Consider the following 19,462-nt stretch of genomic DNA (forward strand, 5'->3'; position numbering starts at 1 on the left):
CGCCTGAAAAACTCCTCAGTGTGAAAGGAGCCTTAGAGAAGATGTGAAAATCAATAAATATTGGTTTTCATCTGTAGCAATCCCAACCTCATATAGTATTTACCTTTTACATGACTTCTCTGCAGCCAACATTATTCATGCAAGAGGCACCGATTCTCCATCCTCGTATGGAGGCGCCAGCATCTTCAGTAAGGGGATCAGGAAGTAAAGCCTTGCGGATTCACAGCCTGATTCTTTACTGTGCATGCGCAAGTCGCGCTGCGAGTTCTGAGTGGTCCCCCCGCTGTCTTCTGGGACCTGTGTGTCTCCCAGAAGACAGAGTGGGGGGGGGGCAGAGGAGGGACTGGACATGGCTTAGATCTTTGGATACTGCGGCGATCTTTCGCCGGGAGTGGGAGCAAATACCTGTATTAGACAGGAATCCAGACAGCGGAAGTTCCATTTTTGGATGGAACTCCGCTTTAAGCTTTGACAAAGAAAACTGGAAGCCGATTGATTACTATGCAAAACTGCACCAAATTTTGCACTCTCTAGTTTTAGTAAATCAACCCAGTATGTTTTGAAATAGGAAGTAGAGAAGTGGCATCAAATACCTGGTTATAGAATGTTATTTTCCTCAATTTTATCTTTATTTTAGTGTCAGTGCCCCGGCTTCTACTTTAAATAGTTAAAGCCAAACTCTGCACAAAAGTAACGTTTTAATAGTGCATTGTGCATGACTTACCTTGCTCTTCAGTGTTGCTTGCAAGTACATCTTCCTAGTCCATCCTGAGGTGCAATTTCTCAAGGTAATAATTTCCTCTATGTGCAAAGCTCACTTCCTGCCCTGGGGACTGGGCCCTTTTCCCACCTGTTATCTCTTCGGTGATGGGTTCCCTTACTGCTCCCATGTCGTTCTTCTTCCTCTGAAGCAATGTGAGGGGAACCTGCCACTGGAAATGTTGCCGCCGCCAATATGAAGTGTCCATACCACGCAGTCAGTGACATATACAACCCAAGGAGGACTCCACCGGATGTAAACAGAAGAGCGGAAGACTTGGAAACGGATTGTCAAGTAAAAAGGGAATTTAGGTTTTAGGGGTCGTTTTTGCCAGCAATCAGACGGAAAAGGGTGAGGTGGGGCGGTTCTTTTGTTTTTGCCCAGAATTGGGCTCTAAATGAGATGGATATATATTTTTAGTTGTTTAGCAGCTTTTAGATACTACATCTAAGTGTGTCTGATATGCATAAACACACAGAATCGCCCACCTGCTTCCCTACCACAAATACATCTACAGAACCAACAGTAACCAATACATCTGAGACACACAAAGAGGTAAAATAAGATCACCAAAACTCTGCCTCTCGATACACATCATATAAAAGAATGGTTGAAAAAGTGATTGGTAATCACAGAGAAAAGTAAGACGCAGAGTTAAAAACCCTTTCACTGCAAGGAGAGACTGATTTTTCTCTACACAGTGAGAGATGTCACCCATAAATAGAATCCTTTGTGTTTCCTTTAGTGTCTCTTTGACTGAGAACTGCAATCACGTTGATTTTCTGCCATTCACCAACTGTCCTTTTTTCTCTGGTGCCAGGTTATGTTGGCTGAACTTTTTGACAATAGCACCAGGGATTAGGGCAGCAAGAGCTATACCCAACAGTGTCAGTAACGTACCCCAAGAAAACATATCATCTAGAGACTTGATCTTCGATAAAATGGATCCTGTCTGCACACAGATGAAGTTATATGGCAGCAGACCTGTTCAGTGTAGAAAACAAAGGTGGTTCAGGACTATTAAAAGTGTAAAACTGAACAACCGTGATTATATCAGTTATTATCACTACATACCAATAAGGACGGAGAAGAAAAATTGGCCCACTGGGATGTTCAAAATAGGTGAAGACAAGTTCAGGAACCAATTAGGTGTCATGGGAAACAAGCGCAAGAAAAGGAGAAAAAAGAAAAGACTGCTACGATTCTCTTCTATCTGGAAAACAGTAAATAACATTGAAAGAATTAAACATCATTTACATATTCTTAACATGGTCAAGTAAAATTCTGAAAGAAGATATTTTTGCGCTCTCAAGCCTCGTACATACGACTGGCTTTCCCGGCAGAAAAACTGCCAGGGGAGCATTTAGCTGGGAATCCCGGCCGTGTGTACGCTTCCCATCAGGAAAACAGCCGAGAATCCAGACGGAAAAAGAGAGAAGCTGCTCTCCATTTTCCTGTCGGGATTCCCAGCAAAGTGTTTCCTGACGAGAAAACCGGCCGTCTGTATTTTTAAACCCACGCATGCTCGATAAGAGTTTGAAGCATGCGCGGTAGCATTCAAGTTTAGTGTGGGGTGTAGCAATATGGCGGCGACGTCATTGAGGCTCCTCGTAGTCAATGATGTCACTGCGTTCTTGCCATTCAAAAGAACAGCGGTTCTTTTGAATGGCTGTCTGTATACACGGCTTTGCAAGACAAACTTACCAGGAATCCCATCAGGAAAACCAACATTTTTTTCCCCCGATGGGATTCCCAGTCTTGTGTACAGGTTAGGGCTGCAACTAACGATTATTTTCATAATCGATTAGTTGGCCGATTATTGTTTCGATTAATCGGATAATAGCCTTAAAAAAAATATATATATATGTTTTCGGCCAATTTGTTGTTGGGCAGATTACAAAACACAAATTGCTGCAAAAACACATTCCATGCTTTTCTGCAGCTTCTCCATTGAAGTATATTGAACAAAAAAATAAAAAATAGCACCGTTTTGCGTTAAAAAAAAGTCCTTCCCTTTCCAAAAACGCAGCAGCTGAAAAAAAAAATCATGGATGTGAACATGTCCCATAGGAAAACATGTATATGAACTGTAGTGCGTTTCTGCAAAAAACATACAGAGGTGTGACCCCAGACCTGAGATGTTTAGTAACATAATGGGGTTAAAAAAACAAAAATAAGTACAAAAAGAGCAAATAATCGCTACTGTAATGCCCCGTACACACGATCCGAAAATGACGCTTTAGAAACGATCGTACGATAATCGGAATATTAATACAGCGCTTCCGAGAGCCGATCAGGACAGTTCATCCGATTTTATTTATCGGACATGCACGAAAAAAAAAAATCGTACGATGCCAGATCGTCCGATTTTCGTATAATCAGTACAGCTGTCGTTCGAAAATGCAATACAAATGCATTACAACACATGACATCACTTCCAATTTTTTATTCTGCCGTACGAGAATTTTCGTGACTTTAGTAAACTCATCAGATTCGACGTGAGATTAGCATACAAAAAAGAACGGACGATCATTCGTCCGATAATCGGATCGTGTGTACTGGGCATAAGGGGTTCATTTTTTTACTGTGGGACAGTGAAAGTAATATTTACAGTAGCGATTTGCTTTTTTGTACTATAAAGGGCTAATTTTTGTTTTTTTAACCCCATTATGTTACTGGCCGATTAATAGATTATGAAATTAATCGATTACAATTTTCATAATCGATTAGTTGTCGATCGATTAGTTGTTTCGGCCCTAGTACAGGGCCTCACATGCATATTTCAGTACCCTGTCATATAGTTCTGATTAGCACAATCAACTTTCGATCTACCAAATGTTTGTAAAATGAGGACCTACCTGAACTATGCAATTTATTTGTATCCAATCAGGCAGGCCCTTCCACAACATACATATTGGTTCCTTTATATTTATTTCATCTGTATTTAGCGGATAGGTACATACTGTATGCAGAGACTGTGTAGTGTAATTTCAAGGTACTACATACTTATTGTCATGCTGCGTACACACGATCGTTTTTCGGGTTGTAAAAAAATGAAGTTTTTCAAGCTCTAGAAATAACGACGTTTCTTTCAACCCGATCATTAAAACACCCTTGCCTACACACGATCGTGAAAAAAAAATGCTCTAGCAAAGCGCGGTGACGTACAACACGTACGACGGCACTCTAAAGGGGAAGTTCCATGCGGATGGCGCCACCCTTGGAGCTGCTTTTGCCGATTTCATGTTAGTAAAAGACGATTCACGCTTTTCAGTCTGTTACAGCGTGATGAATGTGCTATCTCCATTACAAACGCTAGTTTTACCAGAACGAGCGCTCCCGCCTCATAGCTTGCTTCTGAGCATGCGTGGGTTTTTCACATCATTAAAGCCCACACACACACGACCATTTTTTACAACCTTCAAAACGTTGTGAAAAAATAGACCATGTTCGATTTTTTTTTGGCCATTTTTGGAACCCGAAAAATGCTCTAAAGCCCACACACAATTTTTTTAATGACATTAAAAAAAACCGTAATTTTTTACAACCCGAAAAACGATCGTGTGTACGCGGCATAAGAGCTAATAGAGATTGTTCAATTAGATTATAAAATGTATGATCAGCTCAATAACAAAAAAACTGTTTTGTTTTTCTTTCGTTTTAGGAGGAAGGATTGGAAGCTCTGTGGTATTTTTTTATTGCTGTCTGCGTCCCTGCTGCGCAGATTTGCCCTTTCTATTTATCCCTGTGATCATTGTCACTGGGACAGAAAGCATTGGGCAATGTAATATTTCACTGTTATAATAGCAAAAGGGGAAACCTTCTTCCATAGGTGTTTATTCCGACAGTATATCGCCACTACAAATAGCGCCGCTATACTGCCACTGCACCTCCCGGCCCAGTGTGAAAGGAGCCTAATTGTTTTGTTTTTCCAAATGCTCCCGCCATGGAATAGGTATGCTTTGTAAAGCAATGATTGTTGGTCTTGTTAGGTTGAAGTGCGACACAAGACAGCTGGTGTAGAGAGGCAGAAAGTGTAACGCTGGCCCACCACATACATAATCATTTTGGCAAATAATCACATACGCTTACTTACCTTTTTCTGCAGCATGGACACCTTCTCGGGAAAGTACATGACTACAATCTGCTTGCCAAAAGCACGAGAGAGCAGATAGCAGAATGTGGCACCCAATGAGGTTAGTGTGCAGCACAAAAACAGGCCGTGCCAGGGTCCAAACAGAGCTCCACCCAGAAGATTCTGCAGAGGCACAGGATAAAGCTTAGAGACAACAAGAAGGATGCATAATAATTATAATCATTACACTTCTAAGGCCCCAGTCTGGCTAAAACTATTTTCCCCAACCCACGCTGATAGGGAATGTGAAAGAAAATGCCTAAGAACTAGTAACTAAACTAGCAAAATGTGTATTTTTTTCTCTGCAAGCTTTGGAGTGATAAACAATGAAAGATTTCAATATGAAAAATACTGAATATGCCTCCCATATTCGGCCCTTTCATACGATTGGCCCGATTGAATCCGCCTGTCTGTTTTTCAGGCGGATCCGAGCAGGGGGCCAGCCATTGACTTCTATGGGCAGGCGGATGTCATCGTATAGGTGTCTGCTGACACCCGCCTGCCATTCGATCTGACAAGATCTGCTGAAAACAGACAGATTGCGATACGTTCGCCATCCATCCAGCAGATCGGATGAAAACGGACAGGTGGTCCATTTTCATCCGATCTCCCCATAGAGAACAGCAGGGCTCTGACAGGTCTGTCTTAACACAGTGAGCGGAGACGGACCTGTCATCCGCCTGCTCAGCAGGGATTAACGGCGCAATCCCCCACTGAGCTAGCAGAGTCTATCCACAGATCCGCCCTGTGTGAAAGGAGCCTTCAATAAAAGTCGATTAACAATCTACTTCTGTTGAGGAGAGCGTGCCACATGCTGATCGAAATTCAGCCAACTTACCGTAGCTGCATATAAACATACATTTAAAGTTTTCTACTAACTTCAAAACTGCAATGTTTTTTTCCATATTTACCTGCAATTCAGCTCTGATTTTTTTTTTTTTTTTACATAAATAAATTTTTTATGACTGCTAGATAAAGAGGTAGAGCTTGTTTGCCATCATTCCCTGAGTGCACCCCTTTTATAAATGACTTCTCTGACTCTTACCAAGAAGCTGGATCCAGGAATAGCAAAAGCCTGCTTGTACAAATACGCACTGCAGAACAATACAGTAACATAGCCATGGTGCTCTCTTTTATACTCCTGCAGGAAGTCAGACAATTCCCGTAGTTCTTCCAAGTCAGAAGGGAAAACCAACGATCTGCAGCAAAAACAAATAGAAAATTGAATACAGTACGGGAGGAATAGTACCCCTGTCAAGTTTTAGGATTTAACCCTTTCCAATCGTATCCAAAACTATAAAAGCTTTACATAAAGTTTGAGGATCTACTCACACGTATGGGTTTTTCCTTCCTGATGTGTATTCCATTGAAATAAATGGACATGCGTCACAATGCATGTCAACATGTGTTGACAAACGATAACGTGTGTTGTTCAATTTTAAAGCACATTGCTATATACTTTTTGTTGAATGTCTTTATGTGTCATAATGTATATCTACACATGCTGACACACATCGACATCTGTTGATGTGTCATGATGTCCCTTTGTATACATATAGCTGCAAGGCAGGGAACACCGAGGCCTCGGATGATTGCAGGTAACAGCTTCCCGACGGGCTCACACACGTGGGTTCAGATTCTAATCCAAACCCGCCGGAGCTCATCACTTATCACCAGGTGCAAAGACAAGAAAAGCTAGCCTGCACTCTAAAATCATAAGACCCGTTTCACACCGGAGGCGTTTTTCAGGCACTTTAGCGCTATAAAAAGCGCCTGAAAAAAAGCCTCAGCTGCAAACCCAGTGTGAAAGCCCAAGTGCTTTCACACTGGGGCGCTGCGCTGGCAGGGCGTCAAGAAAAATCCTGCCAACAGCTTCTTTGCATCGCTTTAGGAGCGGTGAACTCGCCGCTCCTAAAGCACCCCTGCCCATTGAAATCAACGGGCAGCACCGCCGTCAAAGTGCCGCTGCAGCGGCGCATTTAACCCTTTTTTGGCCGCTAGTGGGGGTTAAAAGCGCACCGCTAGTGGCCAAAGCGCAGCAAAAAACAACGGTAAATCGCTGCTAAAAATAGCATTGCTTTACCCCCGACGCCCAGATGCTGCGAGTGTGAAAGCACTCTAATGCCGCGTACAGACGGTCGAAATATCCAACAACAAATGTTCGATGTGATCTTGTTGTCGGAAAATCCGACCGTGTGTATGCTCCATCGGACATTTGCTGTCGGAATTTCCGACAACAAATGTTTTAGAGCTGGTTCTCAATTTTTCCGACAACAAAAGTTCTTGTAGGGAAATTCCGACCATGTGTACAATTCGACGCACAAAAATTATACACATGCTCGGAATCATTGAACTTAATTTTTATCGGCTTGTCGCAGTGTTGTACATCACAGCGTTTTGCCACGTTGTATGCAAGACAAATGTGAGCCAACATCCGTCGGAAAAAAATCCACGGTTTTGTTGTCAGAATGTCCGATCGTGTGTAGGCTGCATAAGGCTCTCAAATTCAAGTAGAGGTACATTTTTGTTTTTTACCCACGGTAGATATAAATCAATGATTTTTTTTTTATCGATTTTTTTTTATTTGTTATCAAATTTATTTTAAATAAAATATCTTTAGATAGATTTTTACTCCAAAAGTAATTTTCTATTTAAAATACATTAATAATTGAGTTTATTCAGCATGAAATGGAGCTTAGTTATGCAGCATGAGGCTGTATATTCTGCAATATTTACACGTTTTGTAACACGTTCAATGAATCCAAGCTCTGCAGGCTGAGAGAACATAAATGCATTCACACAATATACAGTAACCATAAAAAAAAAAAATCCCAAAGTTCAGGAATATTCCTTTATCCCATTGTTTTGGAAATCTACTATAAACTGTATGATTGAATCAGTTATCACTTATTATTCTAAATAGAAAAACCTTCATTTTGTCGGCAAATATTAAAGATTCTAACTACCAGCAAGAATAAATCCATACATTTAAAGAGCACCTGTCATTTCAAACCCATTATGGCAGCACCTGTTAGCGGGCATCCACTCACCTTTTGCCGCCACATCCCTCACCTTGTTGTGTCACTGCCGTATCACCAGCCATCCCATTAAAGTGAATGGGACTTCGGTGACGGGTCAGAGGAGGAGCTGCTGCAGAACAGAGATGACAGTTGCTCCTTAAAAATTATGATTTAAATCCAGTTGATTTAAATTAAACCATTTTACTAGTGATTTAAATCATGCTTTATATCAAATCCACCCTAATTTTAGGGTTTGCATACACTTTAACTACTTCCGGACCGCCTAACTTAGATTTACAATGGCAGTGCTGTACTGCGATTCATTACACCACAAGCCGATCAGCAGATCCTGGCCAATGATTGACCCGCTGATCGATTCAGTGTTTCACAGAACAGAGCTCTGAGATTGTAAATAATACTGAGCTGTGTTCACTGACAGACGATCTTGCTGGCTTTAGATTTCCTGATAAGCAGGGGGAAAAAAAACAAGAAGATCCTTAGTAAAAGCAGCATTTATTACCCATTAATAGGCACACAACTAACCCCTTGGTCGCCCCTAGATTTTAACCCCTTCCCAGCCAGTGTCATTAGTACAGTGACAGTGTATAGAATTATCACTGTATAAGTGTCACTATTAAAGTGATACTATAGGTACGAATGTTTAAAAAATAACAAACATGTTACATTTACCTCCGCTGTGCAGCTCTTTTTGCACAGAGTGGCCCCGATCCTCGTCTTTTGGGGGTCCCGGGTGGCTGTCTCGGCTCCTCATCGCACCAGCTAACCCCCCTGGGAAGCACTTTGCCAAGGGGGTTACCTTGCGGGCGCGCTCCTGAGTCCTGCATTTGCGTCCATAGACACGAATGCAGAAACGGCCCTGCCCCCCTAGTGCCCGCATCATTGGATTTGATTGACAGCAGCGGGAGCCAATGGCTGCAAAGGATGCATTAAAGGGGAGTTCCGCCCACAATTTCACTTTTTAAATATAAATACCCCTGTAATACACAAGCTTAATGTATTCTAGTAAAGTTAGTCTGTAAACTAAGGTCCGTTTTGTTAGGTTGTTACAGCATTTAAATAGTTTATAATCTAGAACTAGACCGTAGCCATCTTAAGTGTGGGCATCATGAAGCCAGACTGTATGACTTCCTGGATTTCAGCTTTGCATATCTCGCACATGCTCAGTGCACAAGCAATGTAATAGGTTTCAGTCAGGTTTGCAAGGACTACTGGGAAACATGATGCCTATCCCAGAAACCCTTGCAAATAGCCTAGGCAAATAAGGAGGAGGAAGTAATGAAGGACTACAAAATAAAGGTATTTACAAGCAACAAATTAAATAAAAATTGTCCATTCTGAACACTATGAGATTAGAGCATGCAGCACAGACAAACATAAAAAAATGGGTGGAACTCCACTTTAAGGTGAAAAAACTGGAACCTTTACATCCCCTTTAATGTCAGTGTCAGTTAGTGTACCCTCCAGCCAGCATCAGCTAGTGTCAGATTGCCCGCTACAAGTCGCTGATCACCACCATTACTAGTATAAAAAATAAATACAAATTCCAGTATACATACACCATAGTTCGTAGACACTAAAACTTTCATGCATACAAATCACTATACACTAAGGCCCCTTTGTCTGTTTTTCATCCATCTGTTGACAGATTTAAAAACGGACATCGATGCATTTCAATAGAAAAACGGATATAATATCGATGATCAACCATTTACATCCGATTCCGTCAACATCTGTTTTTTTTTGGAACAAACCAAAGCCCTATATTTCTGCACAAAAGAATGCGCGCGGGAGCCGCCGGTAACGCCATGGACGTGCCACTGCTACAATGTGCATGTGCCGATGATGACGGCACATGCCGATACAGAGGATATCTTCTAAACTGTGTTTTAGGAGATATCCTGGGTAGCTACAGGTAAGCCTTATTACCTGTAGTCAAAAGTGGTTGTAAAGGGTTTACAACCACTTTAACCACTTGCCGCCCGCCAATGACAGATTGACGGCGGCAAAGTGGTTGCCTAATCCTGACTGGATGTCATATGACGGGGGCGCGCATCGCGGCAATCGTTGTTGCGGGGTGTCAGTCTGACACCCCGCAACACCGATCTAGGTAAAGTGTCTCTCACGGAGACACTTTACCACGTGATCAGCGGTGTCCAATCACGGCTGATCACGATGTAAACAGGAAGAGCCGTTGATGGCTCTTCCTCACTCACGTCTGACAGACACGAGTAGAAGAGAGCCGATCGGCGGCTCTCCTGACAGGGGGGGGGTTCGCGCTGATTGTTTATCAGCGCAGCCCCCCCTCGGATCGCCACACTGGACCACCAGGGAATAAAAAAAAAAAAAAAAAATGGGCACAAAAAAAAAAAAAAAAAAGATGCCAATCAGTGCCCACAAATGGGCACCGATTGGCAACATGGATCCATCAGTGCCACCCCACAGTGCCAATCCGTGCCCAGTGCCCACCTATCAGTGCCCATCTGTGCCACCCATAAGTACCCATCAGTGCCACCCATATGTGCCGCCTATGAGTGCCCAGTGCCGCCTATGAGTGCCCTTCAGTGCCGCCTATGAGAGCCCATCAGTGCCGCATACCAGCGCCCAACAGTGCCACATATCAGCGCCGCCTATCAGTGCCACCTCATCGGTGCCCATCAGTACTACCTTATCGGTGCCCATCAGTACTACCTTATCGGTGCCCATCAGTGCCACCTCATCGGTGCCCATCAGTGCCCCCTCATCGGTGCCCATCAGTGCCCGTAATTGAAAGCGAAAACGTACTTATTTACAAAAAAATTAACAGAAAAAAATAAAAACTTAATTTTTTTTCAAAATTGTCAGTCTTTTTTTAGTTGTTGCGCAAAAAAAAATAATCGCAGAGGTGATCAAATACCACCAAATAAACGCTCTATTTGTGGGGAAAAAAGGACGCCAAATTTGTTTGGGTACAGTGTAGCATGACCGCGCAATTGTCATTCAAAGTGCGACATGGCTGAAAGCTGAAAATTGGCTTGGGCGGGAAGGTGCGTAAGTGCCTGGTATGGAAGTGGTTAAAGTAGTGCAATGCAGAATAGCAAAAAAAAAAAATGGCTTAGTCAAGAAGGGGGTAAAACCTCCCAGAGGGCAAGTGGCTAATTAAAAACACCACATTGGAATTTGAATTCTCCCAATAACATCGCAGAATGATCCTACATCCTGGATCCACTGTGAGAATCTACAAAGTAAAACAGTGAAGACTGGTAATGTCCACATGTGAGCGTTCTGCCCCCTCCCGTCTGCTATAAACACGTCATTCCCTATCTGATTTCACATGCACACGCTTCTCCTAAACTTAGCTTTGGCCCGACCACACACTGGATCGCCAGCTTCACTTTCAAGTCCAGGGTTCAACATGCCATCTGATACATTTATTCTGGGGGGGGGGGGGGGGATCAGTGGACTTGTCAGAGATCCAACTTATTCTATCAATGCATTTCTAAATGTCCGCCGCTGCACTTAGTTAACCAATCTGATTCTATCACTGGACAAAAATTCACTTTAAAATATCAGCTGGCTGTTATGTCATAAACCACCTTCTGAAAAAAAGGCGATTTCTATTGCTTTGTTTTTCTTTCTGATCACAATCAGAGTTCAGATTTTTTTTTCCACGGTGTAAGTTGCTGACCTCAGCCAAGATCTCCCTGGGATGGACTTTGATAGGGGCAATCAGTGTGACGTGTGACCTGTGCATGGCGGAGACTGCATATCATCCTACAGGAGAGAGCCGAGACTGATCATCAATACAGGAAATAGAATAAAGTGTAAATACAGAAAACATAATACAGGAAATAGAATAAAGTGTAAATACAGAAAACATAATACAGGAAATACAATAAAGTGTAAATACAGAAAACATAATACAGGAAATACAATAAAGTGTAAATACAGAAAACATAATACAGGAAATACAATAAAGTGTAAAAGATACAGAAAGTATACATTTACTGGTAATAATACAGGAACTCGATCTATACTGCTAATAAACACAGCACCATATTACGTCCAATTGATGGTGATTATTGGTATCATAAGCTGGGGCAGCAGATCATTGTTTGGGTGAGCGAAATCCAAATTAGAGACACCCCATGAGTCTGACCCCCCTCGCATAAACCCCTTTTCTGCCAGTGCCCACCCTTCCAGCACCCACCTCTCGGCTTCCCGTCCTCGGCCAGGGCGCAGGCGGGTGCTCAGCACATACAGATAGAAGGTAGCGCAGCCTAACACCAAGAAAAAGCCAGCCAGCGAGCGCATGATGCCAGTCAGCAGAGGACACAGTTCATACCGGAACTACAACGCGGCGCCACTGAGCCCGGGGGAAGCATAAGCTGAGAGGACAGGAAGTGAAAGGTGGCTACTAGTAACCATGGCAACCAGCAGTTTCACACGCTGAGCTAGAATACTATAACTTGAGATGAGTGTGTTACTATGAATGGACTCTTTATTGTACCGCCCATCAACAAATATTACTGAATGATACTTACAAAGAAAAACAACCAATAAGAGTTTGCTAGTGTTGAATGTTGTTAAAGTGGAACTTCAGTAATTTTTTTCATCTTTCCATATATTAAATCTTCTGCCTTTGTTGTTATAACATTGAATAATAAACCATTTTTTTTTCTGCCAGATAGGCCACTTTCTGTTTTTTGCCTGGTAAAAATCCTAGGCTTACGACATCGGGCACAGCTCTCCCTCAAACATTCGTGAGAGTTGGCCAGGAAGGAAGGGGGATGAGTCATAAGAGGGCCATTGAGAGCTGCAGAGCTGGAAGTCTGTACGTCTCTGTGTAAATCCAGGAAGTGAACAGGCAGCAGCTTCAGCTGCCCACAGTTAAAATGGTTGCAGCCAGACTTCTGCAGCATATTTGGCAAGTACAGAATCACAATATACATACCTCCCAACTGTCCCTGATTTCGAGGGACTGTCCCTGATTTGGAGCAATGTCCCTCTGTCCCTCATTCTCCTCATGTGTCCCTCATTTTGGTCTGATCTATATAGATGTATATAAAATGCACTTTTTATCTATCAAAAAGTGTTTCCCAGCACTAAACATTCATCTGATTTCTAAATTGCTGCATTTGTAAATTCCAAAAGCCAATATAAAGAAATAGTGGTAAAAAAAGCACTTTTGGGTTTAACCAATCTTATTTTTTTGTACAATTCTCCTTTAAGGGGGTGTGGCATGGGGTGTGTCGTATGCCTGCATACTTTTGCTGATAGGTGTCCCTCATTCCCATCTCAGAAAGTTGGGAGGTATGCAATATATATAAAATAATATGCAAAGTGATTGGAGGGAAGCTTCAGAATGGCAAATATGTTTTTATTACAATTTATGTGAGTAGACTGCAGTTCCTCTTAAATTTTTTTTAGCTCAAGTAAAGGCATCATACAGGACCCCAAAAAGGACTTGTTATCAGCGCACGTTGAATCTTAAAGAAAGAAATGTAACAGACTAAACAAAGACAACACGGAAAACCCTCACAGTTTTTCACCTTAAAGTGATTGTAAAGTCTCTCTTTAAAAAATAAATAAAAAAATGTTATACTTACCTGCTCTGTGCAGTTAGCTTTGACTGCTGCGGGAGCCAATGGCTCCGCGGCTGTGCCCCAGCCAATCAGGAGGAAAGTACAGATGTCATAAACCTATCACCAACAGCAATATTGGCAGACATAGACACATCCAGGACCCTTCCATCTGAGCACAGGCATGGTTACACAGCCATTGGGACTTCTGGATAGAGACTGGCTCTCTGGGTTGGCAGACATCATTATGTAAGTTGCACCAAACTACTGTTTTAATCATGGAATTTTAGAGGCTGTTATCCATTATGCAATCTGAGAGACTTTCAGTTTTCTCCCACATCCACAGACATATACTTGGGTCCAAGTGCTTTTTGGAACTTTGTTGCAGCTCTTCTATGACACTCCCTCCCAGAAGTCATTCCCAAGAGCTAAGATCTACAGAACTGTCACCTTTAAGCTCTTTCCACTGTCAAGGTCTCCATTGCAGGCGCCTGATCACTTCTGTTGTTTTTATGTATTTTTTTAGCACATCTCAAATAGTGTTGAGCAGAATATGCCATATTCGATTTCGCGATATATCTCGAATATATATTCGAATATTCGAGATATATTCGCTAAATTCGAATATTCGTGATATTTTATCGAAAGTAAATGATTGCGATTTTTCGCTATTGCGAATGCGAAAATAATTGCGATTTTTTGATAACTGCGGTAGGAGCGCTCTGATTGGCTCAGAATATTCGTGATATTTTATCGAAATATCGCAACATGCGAATGCGATATTTATTGCGCAATTTCGAGAAATGCTGGAGGAGCGCTCTGATTGGCTCAGAATATTCGTAATATTTTATCGAAATATCGCAACATGCGAATGCGATATTTATTGCGCAATTTCGACAAATGCTGGAGGAGCGCTCTGATTGGCTCAGAATATTCGTGATATTTTATCGAAATATCGCAACATGCGAATGCGATATTTATTGCGCAATTTCGACAAATGCTGTAGGAGCACTCTGATTGGCTCAGAATATTCGTGATATTTTACAATACAAAATAATTGCGAATATTCGGCAAATGCGGAAGGAGCACTCTGATTGGCTCAGAATATTCTTGATATTTTACAATACAAAATAATTGCGAATATTCGGCAAATGCAGAAGGAGCACTCTGATTGGCTCAGAATATTCTTGATATTTTACAATACTAAATAATTGCGAATATTCGGCAAATGCGGAAGGAGCACTCTGATTGGCTCAGAATATTCTTGATATTTTACAATACAAAATAATTGCGAATATTCGGCAAATGCGGAAGGAGCACTCTGATTGGCTCAGAATATTCTTGATATTTTACAATAGAAAATAAAAAGTGTTTTGCATTGGTGGTGATTCTTTACTCTATCCATCTGTCACAGCCGTTTGTCAATCAAACACCTTGAAGATTGAACACGTTCATGCTGCATGCTTTGGACTTTTTTTCACTTCACATATCAAAGACATTTTTATGAAAGATTATTTTTCTATTATTGGGACTATATTTCTTTATATATTTGTTTCACTGTGTATTTCACAAGTTATTTGCGCTTGCTTATTTTATAATTTGCCCACATGTCTTGTCACTAGACATATTTTTTATTCTTGTAGAGCGACTCCATTTTCTGTCTTGTATTAATTTATGTTGTATAACATTTTTGAGTTGCTGCTGTATTCTCCCCTTTTTTAAGGTATGCGCAATTTTTTCCTTCTTACAAAAAATAATAATATCAAACATACAAATATTCATAACATACACATACACAAAGCCCCCCCCTTTTGCATCAGAGACAATCAGAGTTCTCCTAACACAGTTATCGAAAATTCGCAATCATTTTCGCATTCGCAATAGCGAAAAATCGCAATTTTTTTTTTCAATTTGGCAACATAAAAGGATCGCCTCAGCTTAGCTACTCGGCCCAGGGTCTCTAATCATACCAGCAATGCTTTTAGACGTCGATAGGATGTGATCTGTTTTAAAAATCAAATTGAAAAAATGTGAATATTCGGAATTGCGAATATTCACCGCGAAATTCGAAATATAGCGCGATTTCTCGAATATGCTATATTCGAGTCGAATATTCGCAATGCGAATATTCGTGAGCAACACTAATCTCAAACTGACATGAACTGCTTCCTCCAGGGAATAAAGTGCTTCATATATGAAAAGGTTACCCTGGCACTATTAATCCTGTTTTATCTACTCATATCTCGAGATGCGCCGAACAACCCCCTGTTTGGTTTGTGCCAGAACTCTTGGGCATCGCACAAAAATAACGAACCCCAAGTGTATGGGATCCAAACTGGAAAAAGTGCTAATTTTGAGGGCTTAAATGCAAGTAACATTTTTAAATGAGCAGTGATTTACTGATGCTTAAAGTGAAATAATAAAAATGAAAAATACCTTTAAATATAGTGTCTGGGTGGCCCCCTTAACCTGCCTGTACCTGCTGCAGCAAAAATTACATTTATAAAGACAATAAAATACAATTTTCCCTGCAAGCTTTCTTTATTTTATAAACAACGGCTTGGGGATCAAGTTTGTATGATGAGGCCAACATTTCGTAAACCTGGAACAATATTAGAGATATTGTTGGATTTTTTTAGATAAATTCTGGTGTCTGTTTCGCAGACTCTGGATAGAAGTAAGGCCCCTTTCACATTGAGGAGTTTTTCAGGCGGTACAGCCTGCTATCCCGCCTGAAAAACTCCTTCACTGCAGACTCAATGTGAAAGCCCGAGGGCTTTCACACTGAGGCGATGCGCTGGCGGGAGACAAAAAAATCTCCTGTCAGCAGCATCTTTGGAGCGGTGAGAGGAGCAGCATGTATACCGCTCCTTCACCGCTCCTTCCCATTGAAAACAATATCTATAGAGGCGCATTGCGGGCGGTATTTACCCTTTACCGGCCGCTAGCGGGGGTTAATACCGCACCGCTAGCGGCTGATTCCCGCGGCAATCCTGGCGGTATAGCGCCGCTATTTTTAGCGGCGTTATACCGCCACCGCGGCTCCCGCCCCAGTCTGAAAGGGGCCTAACAGGTGCGGAAAAATTGTGCTTTAGGTGTTAACACACCTTAACCCCATAGAGGTACTCTTGATGAAATCAAGAATTGGCCTTGCTGTCAAACATTTTAATGATATGCCTTGGTGAAACAGGTGCAGAAAAATTGGGCTTTAGGCATTGGTGGTGCTTTCACACCATAACCCTATAGAGGTACTCTTGATGAAAGCAAGAATTGGCCTTGCTGTTAAAAATTGAAATGATATGCACCTGTCAGACACGGAAAAATTGGTCCTTGGGTATTAATTTTGCCCATGAAACCTATACCAAATGTTTCTTTATGATAACATCAACACCCACAAAGCTAGGCAGCCTAGACAATCTTACACAGATTCCACATTCCAAAGACACTTAATCAGCAACATCGGCATCAGGGGCTGTTGCTAATCCAGGAATAATTAATTTTGATAAATGTCAGCCGGTCAATGGAGTCTGTGGACAGATGTGCTCTTTTATCTGTCACAAAACCTCTGGCAGCACTGAATGTCTGTTCGGGAAGCACGCTGGATACAGGGCAGCCCAGCAGCTCAATTGCATACTGGGCAAGTTCTGGCCAGTGGTCTATTCTCATGACCTAGTAAACCAGTGGATCGTCAACTGGAAAGCTCTCCATGTCTGTTTTTTTCCTCTCTTCCACCATATGATGTAGATGCTGCCGATGGGATGTAGAAGCTGACAGCCCTGGGCGCTGAGGACCAAAACATTTTTGAAATGCATCACTGATGCAGACCCCTTCACCATCACTCCTCTCTTGACCAATAGAAGCCTCAAAACTAAACTTTCCATGAGACTGTAACCTCTTTAGGGTGCCATCAAGACAATCGATCCTCTGCTCCCTCTGTGAGGACCGGGTGAATTCTGAGACTTTCTCCGTAAAACGTTTGTCAAGGAGGGTTGCCAACAAATAGTGATCCTTCTCCTTGATGCCAAAAATTCTTGAGTCCTTTCGCAGGCTTTGAAGAATGAGGGAGCCCATACACTACAAAGTTTGGAGGCATGAGAAGCAGAACACTCGGGGTCACTGAGGATATCAGTATCTGGAACTGTTTCCCCCCCAGCTACGTACTTCTCCCAAGGGTTCCGGGGACAGAAAACCATCTCTTAAGGTTTGACGTATGCCTTCCCATGCTTCATGCCTCCAAAACTGCCATCATTCTCTACCTCTTGTGTGTTTTGTGAAATCGCAAGAATGGTGTCTGCATAAAGCGGACCTTGAGAGGAAATGAAGTCCTCCTTTTCCTCCTGCTGCTCTACCACAAGGGCCCTGTCCAAAATGTCATGCATGCCATGAGAGGGTTATTGTGTTTTTTTTTTTGCATTGAAATTGAAAAAAGTGTATTTTTCACAAAAAAAGCTTTGACATGAAAAAATTGCAAATTACACCATTTTTTTCTCTAGGGCGTCTGCTTTAAAAAAAAATATATATATATATATATACTGTATAATGTTTGGAGTTTCTATCTAATTTTCTAGCAAAAAATACAGATCGTTACAAAAGTGTCAGAAAAAGGTCTGGTGTTCAAATGGTTATATAGGAAGTTTACAGGATACAGGAAAGAAATGAAGAACGAGGGAAAAATAAAGCCTGGTACACACGATCGGAATTTCCGATGGAAAAAGTCAGACTGATTTTTTTCCATCGGAAATTCTGACCGTGTGTATGCCCCATCGGAAATTTCGATGAATTCCATCGGAGATTACATAGAGAACATGTTCTCTTTTCCTCCGATGTGAATTTGGTCAGACAAAGGTCCGATCGTGTGTACAGGGCATAAGAGGTGATTGGGGGGGGGGGGGGGTGAATAAAGTAAATAGACCAAAATGAACTGACAGCACATAAAAGGTGAACAGAAAGGGCCAGATTCACGTAGAAGAGCGGCGGCGAAACGTATTGTAGATACGTTACACCGCCGCAAGTTTTCATCGCAAGTGCCTGATTCACAAAGCACTTGCAATGAAAACCTACGTCGGCGGCCTCCGGCGTAAGCCCGCGTAATTCAAAGGGGCGTGTGCCATTTAAATTAGGCGCGCTCCTGCGCCGGACCTACTGCGCATGCTCCGTTTCGAAATTCCCGCCGTGGTTTGCGCGAAGTGACGTCATTTTTTCGAACGGCGACGTGCGTAGCGTACTTCCGTATTCCCGGACGTCTTACGCAAGAAAAAAATGTTTTGAATTTTGACGCGGGAACGACGGCCATACTTTAACATGGGCTGTGTAAAGTTAGGGCAGCTAAAACGACGACTAACTTTGCGACGGGAAACTAGACTAGCAGCGACGTACCGAACGCGAAAAACCGTAGTGGATCGCCGTAAGTACTAATTTGCATACCCGACGCTGGTTTACGACGCAAACTCCCCCCAGCGGCGGCCGCAGTATTGCATCCTAAGATCCGACAGTGTAAAACAATTACACCTGTCGGATCTTAGGGCTATCTATGCGTAACTGATTCTATGAATCAGTCGCATAGTTAGGAAGCCCCTAAAACAGAGATACGACGGTGTATCAGGAGATACGCCGTCGTATCTCTTTTGTGAATCTGGCTCAAAGTGACTAAGCTCCATACATTATATAATGTAGAAATATCACATAGCAATACTGCTATATAGAGAACAGCTACTGTTACTAGAGATATCTCAGTGCATGTGGAACTACAAGGTCCAGCTTAGACAGTGAGATGTTCTCTGACACGTACAATTCACAATCATTATAAACACAAAACAAAGCACGTGAGCACGCAGTGCTGTCTAACCATCCTAGTCCCACCCACTGAGCTTCGGATTGGACAGCTGTCATTAAAGTCCGCCCCGTGATTGGTTGAGGGAGAGGGGCGGATTTTCCAATGCCTTTTCACCTCTTTACACAGCTGTACTTT

The 19,462-nt window shown here is 42.2% G+C and overlaps 1 protein-coding gene across 1 annotated transcript; it reads right to left on the bottom strand.

The window, feature by feature from the left end:
* Nucleotides 1–482: 482 nt before the first annotated feature.
* Nucleotides 483–12,273, bottom strand: TMEM41A (transmembrane protein 41A). Its single transcript, XM_040357406.1, has 5 exons — nucleotides 12,123–12,273; nucleotides 5,941–6,094; nucleotides 4,857–5,018; nucleotides 1,835–1,973; nucleotides 483–1,744 (listed from the first exon to the last, which is right to left on the bottom strand). The coding sequence occupies exons 1-5, from the start codon at nucleotides 12,224–12,226 to the stop codon at nucleotides 1,530–1,532; spliced, it is 774 nt and encodes a 257-aa protein (XP_040213340.1). The 5' UTR covers nucleotides 12,227–12,273; the 3' UTR covers nucleotides 483–1,529.
* Nucleotides 12,274–19,462: the final 7,189 nt, after the last annotated feature.

The sequence above is a fragment of the Rana temporaria genome, chromosome 6 (genome assembly GCF_905171775.1).
Source record: "Rana temporaria chromosome 6, aRanTem1.1, whole genome shotgun sequence".
Lineage (NCBI taxonomy): Eukaryota > Metazoa > Chordata > Amphibia > Anura > Ranidae > Rana > Rana temporaria.

Excerpts from the sequence above, each read along its gene's own strand:
- TMEM41A (XM_040357406.1), bottom strand. The coding sequence starts at position 12,226 with ATGCGCTCGCTGGCTGGCTTTTTCTTGGTGTTAGGCTGCGCTACCTTC. Across the intron at positions 6,095-12,122 it reads CGAGGACGGGAAGCCGAGAG|ATCGTTGGTTTTCCCTTCTG; the intron begins GTGGGTGCTGGA and ends TTTTTGCTGCAG. Across the intron at positions 5,019-5,940 it reads TTCCTGGATCCAGCTTCTTG|AATCTTCTGGGTGGAGCTCT; the intron begins GTAAGAGTCAGA and ends GTGCCTCTGCAG.